Source organism: Pongo abelii, chromosome 2 (assembly GCF_028885655.2).
Source record: "Pongo abelii isolate AG06213 chromosome 2, NHGRI_mPonAbe1-v2.0_pri, whole genome shotgun sequence".
Lineage (NCBI taxonomy): Eukaryota > Metazoa > Chordata > Mammalia > Primates > Hominidae > Pongo > Pongo abelii.
The window spans coordinates 101,969,151-101,986,001 of record NC_085928.1 but is presented as its reverse complement, the minus strand read 5'-3'; the positions used below and the strand labels follow the sequence as shown (position 1 = coordinate 101,986,001).

Here is a 16,851-nt window from a genome sequence, read left to right as displayed (position 1 = left end):
CTGAGCCCAGTCTTGTTGGTTGAACCCACACCTGGAATGGTGGCTGAGACGGGGATCCCATGAGAGAGCCAGGGCAAGACGAGGGAGAAAGAGGGCTTCTGGTGTGGGCCCTGCATGTGAGAACGCTTGAGGGACAGTGAGCAGGGTGCCCTCTGGGAACCAAAAACGCCCAGGTGGAAGGAGGGGGAAGTGTAGCAGGGAGCCAGGTGTCAGGGGCACTGGCAGGGGTGGGGCCAGGAGCTAGGCACGGTGGAGGCCAGCATGGAGCTTCAATTTGTTCTGAGGGCGTAATGAGCCATGCGGGTGGGCGGGGGACAGACCTGCACTTTGGAATGGGACTGAGCGGCCAGTGTGTGTGTAGCCCAGGCTAAGGAGATGGGGTGAGCAGGACAGAAGCTGACCCTGGCCTTGTAGCCACGCTTGTAGCCAACAAAGACTACAGAAAAGGCTGGGAGCTTCCGGAGGGCAGTCCTGCCACCCAGGGAGATGCAGGGAAGCTGGGACAGAGGTGGCAGCCGAGATGGAGAGAAGGGGCAGGTTCAGAGGAGATTGGTGGGTCATGTCAGTGTGGCTTGGTGGGTGGTTAGATGTGGGGTGTTGGGAAGGTGTTAGGAGCATCAAGCATCCCTCCCAGGTTTGGGGTTAAGGGAGCCACAGGGGGCTAAAAGGTGGAAGTGAGTTGCTTGTGACAAGCTAGCAGAGCCAGACACCCAGAGGGCACTTGGCCAGCTGGACTCGGAGCTGAGGCATGAGGAGGCCCAGGCAGCACTGTGCAATCCACCCCATCCTCAGCCAGCCAGCAGTTGCACTTGCCAGCAGCCCCCACACACTGTCCCTGGGCCATGGTGAGAGAGCCAGGCTCCAGTCAGGGCCCCAGGAACTGGGGCCCACCCTCCCTTGCCTGGTGGTTTGAAAGATAGCTGAGGGCTCGGGGGCCAAGGACAGGCACTGATGCTGGGGCTACCGCAGGACCAAGTGCAGCTGCTGCGACTGTGGTATCATGAGAACTGCCGCGTGTTCCGGGACCGACTGGTGAATGAGGAGGACCGCAGCTGGTTCGACCAACTCCTCAAGCGCTGCATGGAGCAGTGGGAGGTGACCTTCAACAAGGTCTGCCCCTTCCAGCCCATTCTTTACGGGGACTTCATGTCACCAGGCTCCGATGTCAAGTCCTATGAGCTCATCACCAGTGAGAGTAAGGTGAGGGGCCCAGGCAGGCGCCCTACCCCTGGTGGGGTCCTCTTCAATCTACCTCGCTGGGGCCCAGGACCCATGCAGTCACCACTAACAGACTACCACACTATAACCAGGGGGCCAGGACGCAGGGTAAGAAGGCCAGCTCCAGGAGACTCCCGGCATGCCCTTGCTCTCTCTGGGTACCGGTTTCTTCACTTGTCTCTGAGAACCAGCCTGTGGTCCAGCTGAGATGGGCTCTAGACACAGGGGCAATCATCCTCCACAGGGGGCCGGACGCGGGGCCCGGGGCCTGGGGCCATGGGTCTCAGTGGGGACCCCAGGGAGGCAGGGAAGAGGCCTCACTTGGTGGCCCCAGTGCTGCATGGCTGAAGCAGGCCTCCTGACAGTTTCTCTCCACACGCATCCTCTCCTAATTCCCAGAGCTCCCACCAGGGTCACAGGGTCAGCACACCCTGGTAAGCCCCAGAAGGAGCAGGCAGGGCTCTGACCCAACTCTCAGGCCTCCATGTGTCCCTGGGTCAGGCCTCGTGCAGGGGGGCCTGGCTTCTTAAGGCCCAGCGTCCCCACCATGCACAGGAGGAACAGGGTATGCTGTGGCAGGTGAGCTCCCTGTCAGACAGGGCCCCGGTACACGGTGCTCTGATCAGCCGAGCCCATGGCTGGAGTCGCCCCAAAAGTGGCAGCAAGTAAGTTCCTACAAGGGACTGCCCCCAAGCCATCCCTAGATTGGGCTGGTTGAGATTCCAAAGAAAGAAGCATTGAATTACAGGGTAATTAGTCCAGAGCATTTATTAGGGGAACTCACATACGGGGGAGAGCAGAGATGTTCTAGCTCAGTATGTCTGCAACGAGGGAGTCATATGAGTTATGGAGTTCACATGAGGACTGAAGGAATTTGGGTGGGCTGGGGCTAGCTTCTATGTGTTTAACAATATGCTTGATCCCTCCGTGGGTTTTATTTTTGCTTTGTGTGTGTGTGTGTGTGTGTGTATGTGACTGGGTCTTACTCCATCACCCAGGCTGGAGGGCAGTGGCACAAACTTGGCTTACTGCAGCCTCTACCTCATGGGCTCTATCAGTCGTCCCACCTCAGCTTCCTGAGTAGCTGGGACCACAGGCACGCACCACCATGCCCAGCTAATTTTTATTTTTTTATTTTTTATTTTGGTAGAGGCAGAGTTTCGCCATGTTGCCCAGGCTGGTGTTGAACTCCTGGGCTCAAGTGATCCTTCCGCCTTGGCTTCCCACAGTGCTGGGATTACAGGCGTGAGCCACTGCGCTAGGCCAATCCCTCAGTGTTTTGAGCAACAATCTAAGCAAATTTATCAGTATCTGGGAATGTTCAGCTTGCGCTTGAGCCTGCAGGGGAAACATGCAGCTGGCCGGGTCACAGGTGGTCAAGGCACCTGTGCTTCTCAGTCAAGACAGAGACGAAAGCGGGTGGGTGGGGGGAATTGGGGAGACCCTACAGTAAGAGAGACCCCGCCTTCCCCATCCTCGCCTTGGTGCGCAGATGATGCAGGTGATCGAGGAGTACATAGAGGACTACAACCAGATCAACACGGCCAAGCTGAAGCTGGTCCTCTTCATGGACGCCATGAGCCACATCTGCCGCATCAGCCGCACCCTACGCCAGGCACTGGGCAATGCACTCCTGCTTGGCGTGGGTGGCAGCGGCCGCAGCTCCCTCACACGGCTTGCCTCGCACATGTGAGGACCTCCAGGGCGTGCTGGGCAGTGGGCGGCCAGCGCTGGCTGGTCGGTTTGACTGACCCATGCTTTTGCACGGTGGTAGAGGCCTCGGGCAGCCCTGAAGCAGGCCCGTGCAGCCTATAGGCTTCTGGAAAGACTAGTAGCAGGATCTGGGCTCTAGGGAGAGGCAGCAGCAGTGCCCTGTGGTGCTGTGGGGAGGGAAGTGTAGTGCAGGCATCCTAGAGGGATTACTAGAGGAAGTGGCCAGGGCTGCTCTCAGAATCAGAGCTGGGAGGATGGAAGGGAAGGGCGTTTGGACTGAGGGAACAACTTGGGCAAAGGTCTAGAGGCAAAAAAGTAGGTTCAGGGCCTGAAGGGTCTGCAGGTCTGCCCAGGATGGGAGCAGAACTCCAGGTGGTCGGGGTAGGGTGTGGTCACCCACCACCCTTCGGCGTCTGGCCCCAAGCCCCTGGCATGCTTCAACCCAAACTTCTGCCTCCAGGGCCGAGTACGAGTGCTTCCAGATTGAACTATCCAAGAACTATGGCATGTCCGAGTGGCGAGATGATGTGAAGAAGGTCCTGCTCAAGGCAGGCCTGCAGAACCTACCCATCACCTTCCTCTTCTCAGACACCCAGGTGCCACTGCCACAGCAGAGGGCAGGGCTCGGGGGGGCTGGACACAACCCCATCTGAGCATAGCATCCCGGAAAGTGGCCAGTCCTTCATGCCCAGCTCACAGTCAGGGCAGATCTCAGAAGAGACCACCAGGACCAGGTGGGGCCACAGATGGGCAGGTTGAGAGCGTGAGACTAAACCCAACCTCTCAGAGCTAAGGTGGGGTATAGATCATCACTCATGCCCTGAAGGTAAAGAAGGCCCTGGTAGCACAGCACTCCGCTCACTGGCCAATGGCATCCCACCTCAAGGACCACAGGGCTTGTCCCCAAAGTGCTGGGGACCCATGGCTTCCCTGCTCCCTCTTGGGATGACATGAGGCTTCTCCCTAGATCTCAGAGAGGTTGTCTAGAGTCACAAAACAGAACAGGCTTCAACCTGGCTGGTGGTCAGGGTTGGGCCCAGGGTCCCAGCCTGAAGCCCCTGAATGTGCCCCACCCTAGACAAAGGCCCCTCTGCTCCCAGCCCTGTCCCAACCCCAGAGTTCCCTTCACGGCAGCCACTGTGTGAGTCAGGAAAGGGAGGATGCCGTCTAACACAACCCAGGCCCAGGCTGTATGAGATGGGCAAGGACCTATCTCTGCCCGTGGCCATGGTTTCCTCTTGTGAGTAAACTGAGGCATGGAGAGGGGCGAAGAGGAAGATGCCACACCCCCCACTGAGGACCCAGGGTCCTGCCACAACCCAGTGGTTTTCAGAGCTTCTGCATGAGGGCAAGTCCTAGACTATGACTACAGGCTAGTCTCTTATGAGGTCACTGTGTGACTCTGGGCTTCTCTGAGCCTTAGTGGTACAGTCTGTCAAATGGAGCTGTTGTGAAGGTCCAGCAAGACTGTGGTCATGGAGTCCAACATGTAGGGGCTTAGCTCCCCAACACTTCACCCCTCCCCAGATCAAGAACGAATCCTTCCTGGAAGATATCAACAACATCCTAAACTCTGGTGACATTCCCAACCTCTATACTGCGGATGAGCAGGACCAGATCATCAGCACCATGCGGCCCTATATCCAGGAGCAGCGCCTGCAGCCCACCAAGGCCAACCTCATGGCTGCTTACACCGGGCGTGTGCGCAGCAACATCCACATGGTGCTGTGCATGAGGTACAGGCAGCTGTCGCCAGGCTGCGCCGGGGCAGTGGAGCTGGGTGTGTACAGGGGCTGGCCCCAGGGACACTGGACGCCGTGTGCTGGGGCCTGAGATGAGGAGACGTGGCCCTGGGCCTGGCCATCATGCCATTGGGCCCAGGCTGCTGTGCTGCTGTGTCCTGGCTGCCATGCCACAGGGCTGCCATGCCACAGGGCTGTGCAAGGGCCCTGGGTCCTGGGCTCCTGGGGGCGTTGGTCAGTGTCTGTGGACCTCATTTGGATTCCTGACTTTCCAGCCCCATCGGAGAGGTCTTCCGAGCTCGTCTGAGGCAGTTTCCCTCCCTGGTCAACTGCTGTACCATTGACTGGTTTAACGAGTGGCCGGCAGAAGCCCTGAAGTCTGTGGCCACCATGTTCCTCAATGAGATCCCAGAACTGGAATCCTCCCAGGAAGAAATCCAAGGACTGGTGGGTGTCTTGCTGAAGCTCAGGCCTTTGGGGAGACCTGTTTAGCTTGGGGCATGGGCTCAGGGTCACCAAGGTCTGGGTGAGATTCCCAGGCTCCCCACCGAGGGTAAGATTTTGGTCAGGCTGTGTTTCCTGTCTAAGCCTCCGTTTCCTCATCTGTAAATGGGCAGAGCCACAGGTCATCACAGTGACTAGGGTGCTGCGCACACAGCTGCACAGGTACTGCTTCCCTTATTCCCTGAGGGCCTCATGGTGCTTTCTTCCAAGAACCCCCTGATAGAACTCCAGAGACCACAGATGGGGGTGTAGATTTGCCTGGTCCAGCCTGAGACGGTGACAGTCCCAACATTTCCCTACCCAGCTGTGCTGAGGCCTTGGGCCCTCTCTCCCCCTAGATCCAGCCTCTGAGGGGGAACCACCTCAGGGCTCTCAGAGAGAGGCAGGTCATGGGGGCTGTGACAAGACCACTGGGCCAAGAGCTGGGAGACAGCTAGGTCCAAGTTCAAAGCCAGCCCTGCCCTTGACAGCTATGTGAACTTGAACTAACCCCTGGACTTCCCTGGGCCTGGGGTTTTTCATCTGCACCAAAGGTGACCTCGACCTGGAGGTTGTGAGGCTCACAGAGTGAGTGTGAGAGGCATGGAGGTTCCTGCTGTGGCCCCTCCTCGGCCCAGGCTGCAGTGGCTGTGGGCACCCAGTCCCTGTCTTTCCTGGGGCCGCTACCAGGCCTGCATCCGTGGTCTTCCTTCCCCAGATCCAGGTCTGTGTGTACATCCACCAGTCGGTGTCCAAGAAGTGCATCGAGTACCTGGCAGAGCTGACCCGCCACAACTATGTGACCCCCAAGAGCTACTTGGAGCTGCTTCATATTTTCTCCATCCTCATCGGGCAGAAGAAACTGGAGCTGAAAACTGCCAAGAACCGCATGAAGAGCGGCCTCGACAAGGTGGGCCCAGGCGAGTCCCCGTGGACAAGGTCAGCTGCCTGCAGGCTGCCCGCTCACTCAGCCCTGACTCCAGGGTGACACCATGCTCCGCCTTTCAAACTGCAGCCCACGATGTTGAAGTGGGTGGCTTCCCCCCTCATCAAAAGAACAAAAGTTGCCAGTCAAGGGTCAGGCCAAAGTGTGGCACCCCACAGATACATGGGGGACTGATGCCCTTCCTCTGGGGTCGACTGGGCAACGTGGGGGCCACTGAAGCTGCCAGCCACAGCCTCTCTCTCATGAATGAGGGTGGCCCAGCAGGCCCTGTGCCCTCTCTGTCCCTGCCACACCTGTTTTCCTGTCTCTGCCCCGACCCCCAGCTGCTGCGCACTTCTGAGGACGTCGCCAAGATGCAGGAGGACCTGGAGAGTATGCACCCCCTGCTGGAGGAGGCTGCCAAGGACACCATGCTCACCATGGAGCAGATCAAGGTTGGAGTGTTCCCGAGCCCCTCCCCAATGCCTGACTCTGAGGAAGCTCAGCACGCCCACACAGGCACAGGCTTGCTAGCTGCCTGGCCGCTGCAAGTCATCTGGCCTCCGTGTGCCCCAGCTTCCTCAATCAGTAGCCATCCATTTAGTCATGGAATGTTTGCCCAGTAGCTCTTCTGTGCCAGGCACCGCACTGGGCAGAGGATCGGTGAGGAGCAAGGCAGAGGAATCTGAACAATTCCAATAACCACATCCCTGAGTCTGCCCAGCACAGGGCCCCACGTTGGAGGGCCCGATCCTCATGGCAGACCTTGCAGTTTGTGTATTCCTTATGACAGCTTTCTGGAAGGAATAGTCAAGTGTCCTGCTCGGCAAAGTCAGTGCATTGCAAAATTTCCCAGCAGATAGAAAGAAGCTAGAAGAAAGGCAGGAGGAGGGTCTTTCTCTGTCTTGCATGAAGGTGCCTGCAGGCTTAGGGGACCCTGCCTATGGGGCACTTATATCCAAACTTTTAAGGCCCCAAGCCGCATGCCAAGCCCATGGTGAGCACTCAGGAGGTGGAAGGGGCTCCTGGTATTCCCAGACTTCTCTGGCCTGCCACAGCTGGAGGGCCCTTGGAGAACAGGGCACCCCAACGCTCCTTCCATCTGGGGAGACTGAGATGCAGAGAAGAGAAAAGGGAGGAGGACACCCCTACGTCTCCCCTCCCCAGGTGGATACGGCCATCGCCGAGGAGACCCGGAATTCAGTGCAGACGGAGGAGATCAAAGCCAATGAGAAGGCCAAGAAGGCACAAGCTATTGCTGACGATGCCCAGAAGGACCTGGACGAGGCGTTGCCAGCCCTGGATGCGGCTCTGGCCAGCCTGCGCAACCTCAACAAGAACGACGTGACCGAGGTGGGCAGCAGGGCATCTCCTGGCATTCCCTCCCATATGCCTCTGTCCTCAAGCCTTCCCTCTGCACATCCCCTGCAACCCAGCTGCCTGCCCCGCCCTCCTCGTTCCAGCCCCCAGGGCCCAGGTAGGAGCATGGGTACCTGGGTTGGGGAATAGAAGGAACTGTGGGCTTAATCCAACCTTGGTGGATCTCTGGATATGCCCGTGTCCTGTGGTAGTAGGGACTTGGTTGGTAGTGCCAAATTTTCTGGCAGGGTCCCTGCCGAGGGGTGCCCACTGGGTCTGAGTCTTCCCCACTTGGTGGCTGGGCCTGCAGGTACGTGCCATGCAGCGGCCACCCCCAGGTGTGAAGCTGGTCATAGAAGCTGTGTGCATCATGAAAGGCATCAAGCCCAAGAAGGTGCCTGGAGAAAAGCCAGGCACCAAGGTGGATGACTACTGGGAGCCTGGCAAGGGGCTGCTGCAGGACCCGGGCCGCTTCCTCGAGAGCCTCTTCAAGTTTGACAAGGTAAGCATGCCAGGCACCCTGGCCAGCCAGTGAGTGAGGACAAGGCCCGCCCGGCAGGACAGTGAAGGTGGAGAGGAGCCTGCCCCACCACATCATCTGCATGTGCAGTGGCCTCTGTCCTGTCTCTCTCTGTCCACCTCCCCACCACCAGTACCACACAAGGGCCTGAGGGCCACGCAGATGGCTGGAACCAGAGCCTGGCCCCAAGGAGTTCTCAGTGTGGTAGGGTGACAGACCCACCCACAGAAAGGTATTGAGGAAATTGGGACCTAGACAGGCTCTTGTGCTCCATAAGAAGTCACCCATGGTCATTCCAAGTCTCCACAGCCTGGGGATTCTCTTTCATCCCCTTTCATCCCCTTTCATCCCAGAAACCCTCAGGCCTTGGCCAAGACCTTCACCATCTGCCCAGTCATCCCCTCTCTCCCTCAGCCTCAGCACCTGGGGCCCAGCTTCCCTGTCTGTCTCTGGGTTTCTCTGTCCATCTGGGGCCATCAGTATCCTTGGGCATGTGCTCTCTCAGGGGCTGTGCCATGGTTAAGTAGCCTGGAGCTCATAACCTCTTTGAGGGTTTCCTCTGCATCCCAGAAATTAGCTAGGGGGCAGCTGCCTGTCCCACATAGGCCACCATCCACTGTGTGTCAGTATCAGGCCCTGGGCACATCCCACACCCATTTCAGCAGCATCTGGACCCCTTATGGGCTACCCCATCCCTCCTTCTCCTCTTCCATCAGACAGGAAACTAGAGGCCCCACAGGCCTAATCAAGTCCCTCTGAAAGAAGCACCCAAGTCAGGAGTGCTCAAGGCTGGTGCTTAGGCTCCCCTGGGCCCAAGTTCTGACCTCTGGGAGCTTGTGAGCAATGCAAATACCTGGGCCTATTATGAACTACAGGGCTGGACTCTCCCTGGGTGGGACAAGAGCCCCAGGGGGTGGGGTAGGCTCTTGAGGTTGAACATGAGCCTGGTGGGCCTCAGAAACATTCACTCATCCCAATACCTGCTGATGGTCTTGCTTTCAGGAAGTAGCCCTTGCCTTTAAATGAGCTTTTAAGTGGGGTCTTGTGTGTTATGGGCTCTTGAGACTGCCACAGTATCCCAAGGAAGACCTCCCTAATCATATGATCTAAAATCCTGGGGACCAAAGATTACTTTCTGGCCAGCCTTTCTGGGCTATGTTGTTCCTTAAGGAGAAAGAATCTATACTGAGGCCTGCACAGGGCATAAAAGCCAGGGTGTCCCTCAGCAGGCCCCACCTCCCAGCAGAGCCCTTCTTCCCCTGTCACCCTTGAGAAGCAGCCTCTTGAGACCCAGGATTCCCACCTTAGGACAACATTGGGGACGTGGTGATCAAAGCCATCCAGCCGTACATCGATAATGAAGAGTTCCAGCCAGCTGCCATTGCCAAGGTGTCCAAGGCTTGCACCTCCATCTGCCAGTGGGTGCGCGCCATGCACAAGTACCACTTCGTGGCCAAGGCCGTGGAGCCCAAGCGGGTGAGGGCTGAGCGGAGCTGGTAGGGGAGGGCTCCCCTCCCCAGGGTACTCGGCGAGCTAACCCTGCGCCCTCCGCCCCACAGCAAGCCCTGCGGGAGGCCCAGGACGACCTGGGGGTGACACAGCGGATCCTGGATGAGGCAAAACAGCGCCTTCGTGAGGTGGAGGATGGCATTGCCACAATGCAGGCTAAGTACCGGGAATGCATTACCAAGAAGGAGGAGCTGGAGCTGAAGTGTGAGCAGTGTGAGCAGAGGCTGGGCCGCGCTGGCAAGGTGCGCACCCTCCTCCTGCAAGGCCTGCGGGTGGACCCGGCCCAGACAGGGGCCAGAAAGGACCAGGGCGTGGGTGGGTCCTGGGGTGGCTGTCCACATCCCCTCCCTGGCAACCCTAGGTGCTATAGTGGGTAGGGCCAGCCCCAGGCCCCTAGCCCAGCCTCCCAGAGCCCACCCCATGGGGCTGCCCCTCCAGCTCATCAATGGGTTGTCGGATGAGAAGGTGCGCTGGCAGGAGACGGTGGAGAACCTGCAGTACATGCTCAACAACATCTCTGGCGATGTCCTGGTGGCCGCTGGCTTTGTGGCCTACCTGGGCCCCTTCACGGTAAGAAGTCCCCACCTCTGTCTCTGACCAGCCTCGCCTTCCCAAAGAGACCCTTCCTCCTTGAGGCCTCGCCTCTATGACAGGCAGCCTGCAGGTGGCTCTCCGCTCACTCAGTCATTCAACAAGCACTTAGCAGGCTCCCTCTCTGAGCCAGGCGCTGTAAAACACTGGGGATACAGCAGTGTACAAAACAGCCAGAAAAGCCACCTAGTGGGAACATAGAAGAGCTCACACTTCTGCACTTGCTGCATGCCAGGCACTGTTCTAAACATGCCATCTGTGTCCCATTTAATCCTCATAGCCGCCATTACAGGCAGGCATCGTTAGCATTGCCCGTTTCACAGATGAAGGGCTGAGGTTTGTGGAGGCCAAGAAAGTCACCCAAAGTGGGATTAGAATGCAGGTATCTGGCTCCATGTCTGAGCTCAGATCTCTGCAACTGCCAAGCACCGTGGCTTAGTGGGAGTTGGGAGGTCTCTGTGAGTGTCATGGTGGGGTGGTCCTGAGTCTGGCATCTCCCCAGGGCCAGTACCGCACAGTGCTCTACGACAGCTGGGTCAAGCAGCTCAGGAGCCACAATGTCCCACACACCTCCGAGCCCACGCTAATCGGGACGCTGGGGAACCCTGTGAAGATCCGCTCGTGGCAGGTGCCCACCCCAGGGGCAGGAGTGCCCAGGCAGGGCCTGTGGTGTGGTCCAGGCTGGGCCAGGAGCCTTCTGCCTCCTTCCTACCCTGCTTTCCAGGGCCTGGCTTGGAGCTGCCTCTGCTGAACCCTCCTGTGCCCAGCAAGAGGGTGGTGGGAGGACAGGAGGAGAAAGCTGGGCTGAGTGTGGCACAGATGCTAGCTAAATGTGGGGAGAGGGATTAGGGGTACTTTTAAGAGTGTGATGGACCAGGCGTGGTGGCTCACGCCTGTAATCCCAGCATTTTGGGAGGCCAAGGTGAGTGGATCACCTGAGGTCAGGAGTTAGAGACCAGCTTGGCCAACACGGTGAAACCCCCTCTCTACTAAAACTACAAAAATTAGCCTGGTGTAGGGGCACACGCCTGTAATCCCAACTACTCAGGAGGCTGAGGCAGGAGAATTGGCTTGAACCCAGGAGGCGGGGGTTGCAGTGAGCAGAGATTGCGCCACTGCACTCCAGCCTGGGTGACAGAGCGAGACTCCGTCTCAAAAGAAAAAAAAAGAGTGTTGGGTGGAGTTTGAGAAAGTGTCCACAGTAGGATTTAGAAGGGTTGTCTGGTCAGATGCAGTGTAATCCCAGCACTTTGGGAGGCCAAGGCAGGCGGATTGCTTGAGCCCAGAAGTTCGAGACTAGTCTGGGCAACATGGCAAAACCCCGTCTCTACTAAAAATTCAAAAATTAGCCAGGCATGGTCGTGCATGCCTGTAGTACCAGCCACTCAGGAGACTGAGATGGGAGGATCACCTGAACCCAGGAGGTGGAGGTTCCAGTGAGCCAAGATCATGCCATTGCCAAAAAAGAAAAGAAAAGAAAAGAAAGGTAAAGAAAAGAAAAAAAGAGAAAGGTAAAGAAAAGAAAAAGGAAAAGAAAAGAAAGCTTTCCTAAAGGAAGTATCTGAGCGAGACTCCGAAGGGCAGGGAGAGTTGGCAAAGAGAGGTAACCAAGAGGCCATAGGCAGAGGCCAGGAGGATCAGTGGGGTATGGGCTCTATGAAGATGGTCTCACCAAGTGAGCACTTGGTAGGCAAGAGGACAGAAAGGCACAGCGAAGGAGGGCCTTTCTGTCTGTGGGTTTCTCTGTCCATCTGGGGCCATCAGTATCCTTGGGCCTGTGCTCTCTCAGGCGCTGTGCCATGGTTAGGTATCCAGCCCAGGAACGAGGGAGAGGCAGGAGTACTGGGGGTGAGGCATTGCCCACATTGTTACCTGCCCCCAACCTCCAAGGGGATGCAGTAAGGAGAGGGAAGTCCATAGCCAAAACACGAGGCCGGGAGATGCTGATGCCCTCAGTGACCCTGCTTGCGGGAAAGCCCTGACCCAGTCCAGTGCCTGGCTCTCCACAGATCGCTGGCCTCCCCAACGACACACTGTCAGTGGAGAACGGGGTCATCAACCAGTTTTCCCAGCGCTGGACCCACTTCATTGACCCTCAGAGCCAGGCCAACAAATGGATCAAGAACATGGTGAGCCCACCCACCAGGCAACCAGGCACCACCACCCCACCCCAGCCAGGCATAGCAAGGGCAGTGGTGAGCCACAGAGCCTCAGGCTGGCTCTCAGTCCCTGCAACCCCTTCTTTTCCCCTTCCCTTACAGGAGAAGGACAATGGGCTGGATGTGTTCAAGTTGAGTGACCGCGACTTCCTGCGCAGCATGGAGAACGCCATCCGCTTTGGCAAGCCATGTCTCCTGGAGAACGTGGGTGAGGAGCTAGACCCAGCCCTGGAGCCCGTGCTGCTCAAGCAGGTGGGTCTGCAGTGGTGATGGCAGGGTGGCAGTAGGCCTGGACAGGGAAGTCCCCTTCCCCTGCCCCACTGGTGATGCTCAGGCCACAGTACCCACCGGTCCCACCCACCACAGACATACAAGCAGCAGGGAAACACGGTGCTGAAGCTGGGGGACACGGTGATCCCCTACCATGAGGACTTCAGGATGTACATCACCACCAAGCTGCCCAACCCACACTACACGCCCGAGATCTCCACCAAACTCACCCTCATCAACTTCACCCTGTCGCCCAGGTGAGCCCCCACTCCTGGGGACGCCCAAGCATCAGCTCGGTCTCTGCCTGCCCAGCTGCCCCTCTCCCACCCCCAGGCCGGGAGTCAGTGGGACTTTCCCCCACTCAAAGTCTCCACCAGTTTCCCCCCAGGCACTCACATTCCAAGCCTTTCTAGCACTTCCACCAGTTCCTCCTACCCACCACTGTTTCCACCTAAGAACCTTCATCCCCACCTCTTCCAGATCCCTGGTCAGGGTCCCCAGCCTCTGTGTCTAGCACCAGCCTCACCTCCTCCAGGGACCCCTTCTCTCCTGCTGAGCCCTCGCCAGGCCCTATGCCCTCATCCTCAGAGCTGACCCAGAGCCCTGAGTCGGGCACACTCTGGCTCCTTGAACCCAAATGCCCTGCTTCTTATCCTTGCTGCCATGAGCCCAGGCACTGTGGTTTTTGCTGGCTATCCATACACAGCCCACAGCCCACAGGCCTACTTTGTGCTAAGGCCTCCATTTCAGTGGTCAGTATGAACCTCTCCACAAAGCAGGGAGCAAAAACACCCTGAATGCCTGCCCTGGGTATCACAGCCCCCACTTGCCAAGGAGGTACTGTCCAGAGACCCCAGCCGCTCACACATCCAACTGCTCAGCCCCTTCTAGGATTCCAGCCTGCCCCCCAAGGTCTCACTGAGAACTGATGTCTTTGAAGGCAGGCTCTGCACTAGCCCTGCAGCCTGAGATGGAGGCTAGGCCTCCTAGGCCAACAATGGCAAGGATGCTGGGCTCTTGGAGCCCCAGAAGCACAGGTGGATAGGTGAGCAGGTTCACGGCTAGCCCTCTGGGGCCCACCAGGTATTACAGACTTGGTGTCCCCTGCCCCTGGCAGTGGCCTAGAGGACCAGCTACTGGGCCAGGTAGTGGCAGAGGAGCGACCCGACCTGGAGGAGGCCAAGAACCAGCTGATTATCAGTAATGCCAAGATGCGCCAGGAGCTGAAGGACATTGAGGACCAGATCCTGTACCGGCTCAGCTCCTCCGAGGGCAACCCTGTAGATGACATGGAACTCATCAAGGTGCTGGAAGCCTCCAAGATGAAGGCTGCTGAGATCCAGGTCAGCTGCTGCCTGCCCACCCACCTGCCCTGGGCGTGCCCCAGCCCTGCCCCCCACCTCTTCCTGCCTGCCCTAGGCCTACCCCCCAAACCCCCTGCCTTCTGCTCTTGGACCCCTCCCCCCACCCAATACACCCACAGGCCAAAGTCAGGATTGCAGAGCAGACGGAGAAGGACATCGACCTGACGCGCATGGAGTACATACCCGTGGCCGTCCGCACCCAGATCCTCTTCTTCTGTGTGTCCGACCTGGCCAACGTGGACCCCATGTACCAGTACTCCCTCGAGTGGTTTCTCAACATCTTCCTCTCGGGCATCGCCAACTCAGAGAGAGCAGGTAGCACCGGCATGCCAGGCTCCTACCCTGCACGGATATGACCCATGTGGACACATTTCCACTGTGGGGCACACACAAACTCACACCTGTGTTCACTGGCATACACTTTCCTCTTAGACTCACAATACATAAGAATGCACACAGCACGCCTACCCTCCTCCGAGCCCCTTCACTGGGAACATCAAGTGCCCAAGGGGAGGCCCAGGCTGCCCCTACGGCTGCTGGGGAGACTGGCTAGGCTGGGCTGGACCCCGGGGCTCTTCCTTCCTCTCACCTCTCTGCGCTGCCGTCACTTCTCCACCCCACAGACAACCTGAAGAAGCGCATCTCCAACATCAACCGCTACCTGACCTACAGCCTCTACAGCAACGTCTGCCGCAGCCTCTTTGAGAAGCACAAGCTGATGTTTGCCTTCCTGCTGTGTGTTCGCATCATGATGAACGAGGGCAAAATCAACCAGGTGCTGGCAGAGACGCCCGGGACAGACTGCCTGAGGGGTGGCCATGTGGCAGGGCCTGAGAACAGAGTGGAAGGAAAGGGAAAGCCAGGCATGAAGGCACCACAAGAGCAAAGGGGCAGACGAAACACAATTCCTTGATTAAAAGCAGCCAGGGCCGGGCACGGTGACTCACGCCTGCAATCCCAGCAGTTTGGGAGGCCGAGGCAGATGGATCACTTGAGGCCAGGAGTTCAAGACCACCCTGGTCTCTACTAAAAATACAAAAGTTAGCTGGGTGTGGTGGTGCACACCTATAATCCCAGCTACTCAGGAGGCTGAGGCAGGAGAATCGCTTGAACCCAGGAGGTGGAGTGTGCAGTGGGCTAAAATCGTGCCACTGCACTCCAGCCTGGAAGACAGAGCGAGACTCTGTCTCAAAATAAATAAATAAATAAAAGCAGCCAGAAGACCCTGGGTTAATTGTGCTCCAACCAATGGCTCAAGGTTCAAAAAGGCCAATGTTGTGAGCACAGGCCTTCTCGAGCCTTGAGTGTGCTGGTGAGCACGAAGACTGCCTCCAGGGATGGACTGTCCTGAGCCTCCCACACCTGCTTGGCCAGGAACTCACACTCTCATGAAGCCCTACGCATTTCGTGGTGCAGCGGAAAGCCCTGCCGAGACAGTGAGAGTGACAGCCACCACTGTCAGAGCCCTAACTGCGTGCCTGGCACAGGACTCTGGCCTGGGAAGCAGTCAGCCTTCTGATTCTTTCTACTCCCAAATGAGGAGGCAGAGGCCCAGAGAAGTCACATCTCTTGCCCTAAGGGCACACAGCCAGGAAAAGGCAGGGTGGGAACACTAACCCAGACCTGTTTGACTACCACCCCCAAGGGAGACTCAGTTTCTCCAGGTGAGGGTGGTTGGAGAGGCACTACTGGGTGGGGGTGCCCAGAGCAGGAGGAGCTGGCCAGGGCCTGGGCATCAGCCTCCTCCTGTCCCCTGCCAGAGTGAGTGGCGCTACCTCCTGTCTGGGGGCTCCATCCAGATCATGACTGAGAATCCGGCACCGGACTGGCTGTCAGACCGGGCCTGGCGAGACATCCTAGCACTCTCGAACCTGCCAACATTTTCCTCCTTCTCTTCCGACTTCGTGAAGCACCTCTCAGAATTCCGGGTCATCTTCGACAGCCTTGAGCCCCACCGGTTAGCTGGGACCCAGAATATGGCAGGATGAGCCCATTGAGGGGACGAGTCCCTAGGAAAGGCTTGTCTGGGAGCCTTCTCTAAGGGGCCACCCAGGGTTGCCCTGTGGCTGTGGCCACATCTCCTCTGTGCCCCCAGTGCCATACCCCTGGGATAGCCCACTCTCCCTAGCTGTCCAGCTGGCCGAATCCCTGGGGCCACCAACCTCCTTCCAACAGGCTGGCTCTCAGGGAGGTGTGGGCCACTGTTGCAGGGAGGCTTTGCCTGGCATCTGGGACCAGTACCTAGACCAGTTCCAGAAGCTGCTAGTCCTCCGCTGCCTGCGTGGGGACAAGGTTACCAATGCCATGCAGGACTTTGTGGCCACCAACCTGGAGCCACGCTTCATTGAGCCCCAGGCAAGTGCTGGAACCCTGGCAGGACTGGCACCTTGAGCTTGTCCCCACCCTGGGTCCCAGGGCCTTGGCTGCATCTGGATAGACTACTTGGCCAGGCCAGGACCCCTGCTTGCTCCCTGAAGGCTCTGAGAGGTTCCAGCCCCCACCAGGAAGCCCGCTGGGGACCACTCTGAGAACCCCAGATCCCCCTCCCTTGCCCTGATCTCCCTGCAGTCCCAGGTGGTCTCAGCGTCTCCCCCTGCCCTTGCAGACAGCCAACCTGTCCGTGGTGTTCAAAGACTCCAACTCCACCACGCCCCTCATCTTTGTGCTGTCACCTGGCACAGACCCTGCTGCCGACCTCTACAAGTTTGCGGAAGAAATGAAGTTCTCCAAAAAGCTCTCTGCCATCTCCCTGGGCCAGGGGCAGGTCAGGGCTAGGCAGGGAGGAAGGGAGTGGGCTGGGGGGGGTGGGCCAGCTGGCCCCCCCGCTCAGTGCTCCTGCCCCTGCAGGGCCCTCGGGCAGAAGCCATGATGCGCAGCTCCATAGAGAGGGGCAAATGGGTCTTCTTCCAGAACTGCCACCTGGCACCAAGCTGGATGCCAGCCCTAGAACGCCTCATCGAGCACATCAACCCCGACAAGGTGTGTTGCCCTGCCCATC

At 58.3% G+C, this 16,851-nt stretch overlaps 1 protein-coding gene across 1 annotated transcript in view; it reads left to right on the top strand.

Annotated features, from left to right (window-relative positions):
* The window catches only part of DNAH1 (dynein axonemal heavy chain 1), a 78,646-nt gene that overhangs the window by 56,995 nt on the left and 4,800 nt on the right, over positions 1-16,851 (top strand). Inside the window, exons 48-70 of the mRNA XM_054552144.2 lie at positions 970-1,200; positions 2,711-2,907; positions 3,392-3,527; positions 4,459-4,667; positions 4,949-5,120; positions 5,875-6,066; positions 6,426-6,536; positions 7,249-7,434; positions 7,751-7,942; positions 9,269-9,436; positions 9,520-9,711; positions 9,908-10,039; positions 10,563-10,688; positions 12,070-12,189; positions 12,322-12,471; positions 12,586-12,746; positions 13,607-13,832; positions 13,973-14,168; positions 14,477-14,628; positions 15,614-15,810; positions 16,064-16,208; positions 16,459-16,617; positions 16,701-16,832. Coding sequence (XP_054408119.2) covers positions 970-1,200; positions 2,711-2,907; positions 3,392-3,527; positions 4,459-4,667; positions 4,949-5,120; positions 5,875-6,066; positions 6,426-6,536; positions 7,249-7,434; positions 7,751-7,942; positions 9,269-9,436; positions 9,520-9,711; positions 9,908-10,039; positions 10,563-10,688; positions 12,070-12,189; positions 12,322-12,471; positions 12,586-12,746; positions 13,607-13,832; positions 13,973-14,168; positions 14,477-14,628; positions 15,614-15,810; positions 16,064-16,208; positions 16,459-16,617; positions 16,701-16,832 — 3,882 coding nt within the window. The remainder of the gene's footprint in view (positions 1-969; positions 1,201-2,710; positions 2,908-3,391; positions 3,528-4,458; positions 4,668-4,948; positions 5,121-5,874; positions 6,067-6,425; positions 6,537-7,248; positions 7,435-7,750; positions 7,943-9,268; positions 9,437-9,519; positions 9,712-9,907; positions 10,040-10,562; positions 10,689-12,069; positions 12,190-12,321; positions 12,472-12,585; positions 12,747-13,606; positions 13,833-13,972; positions 14,169-14,476; positions 14,629-15,613; positions 15,811-16,063; positions 16,209-16,458; positions 16,618-16,700; positions 16,833-16,851) is intronic.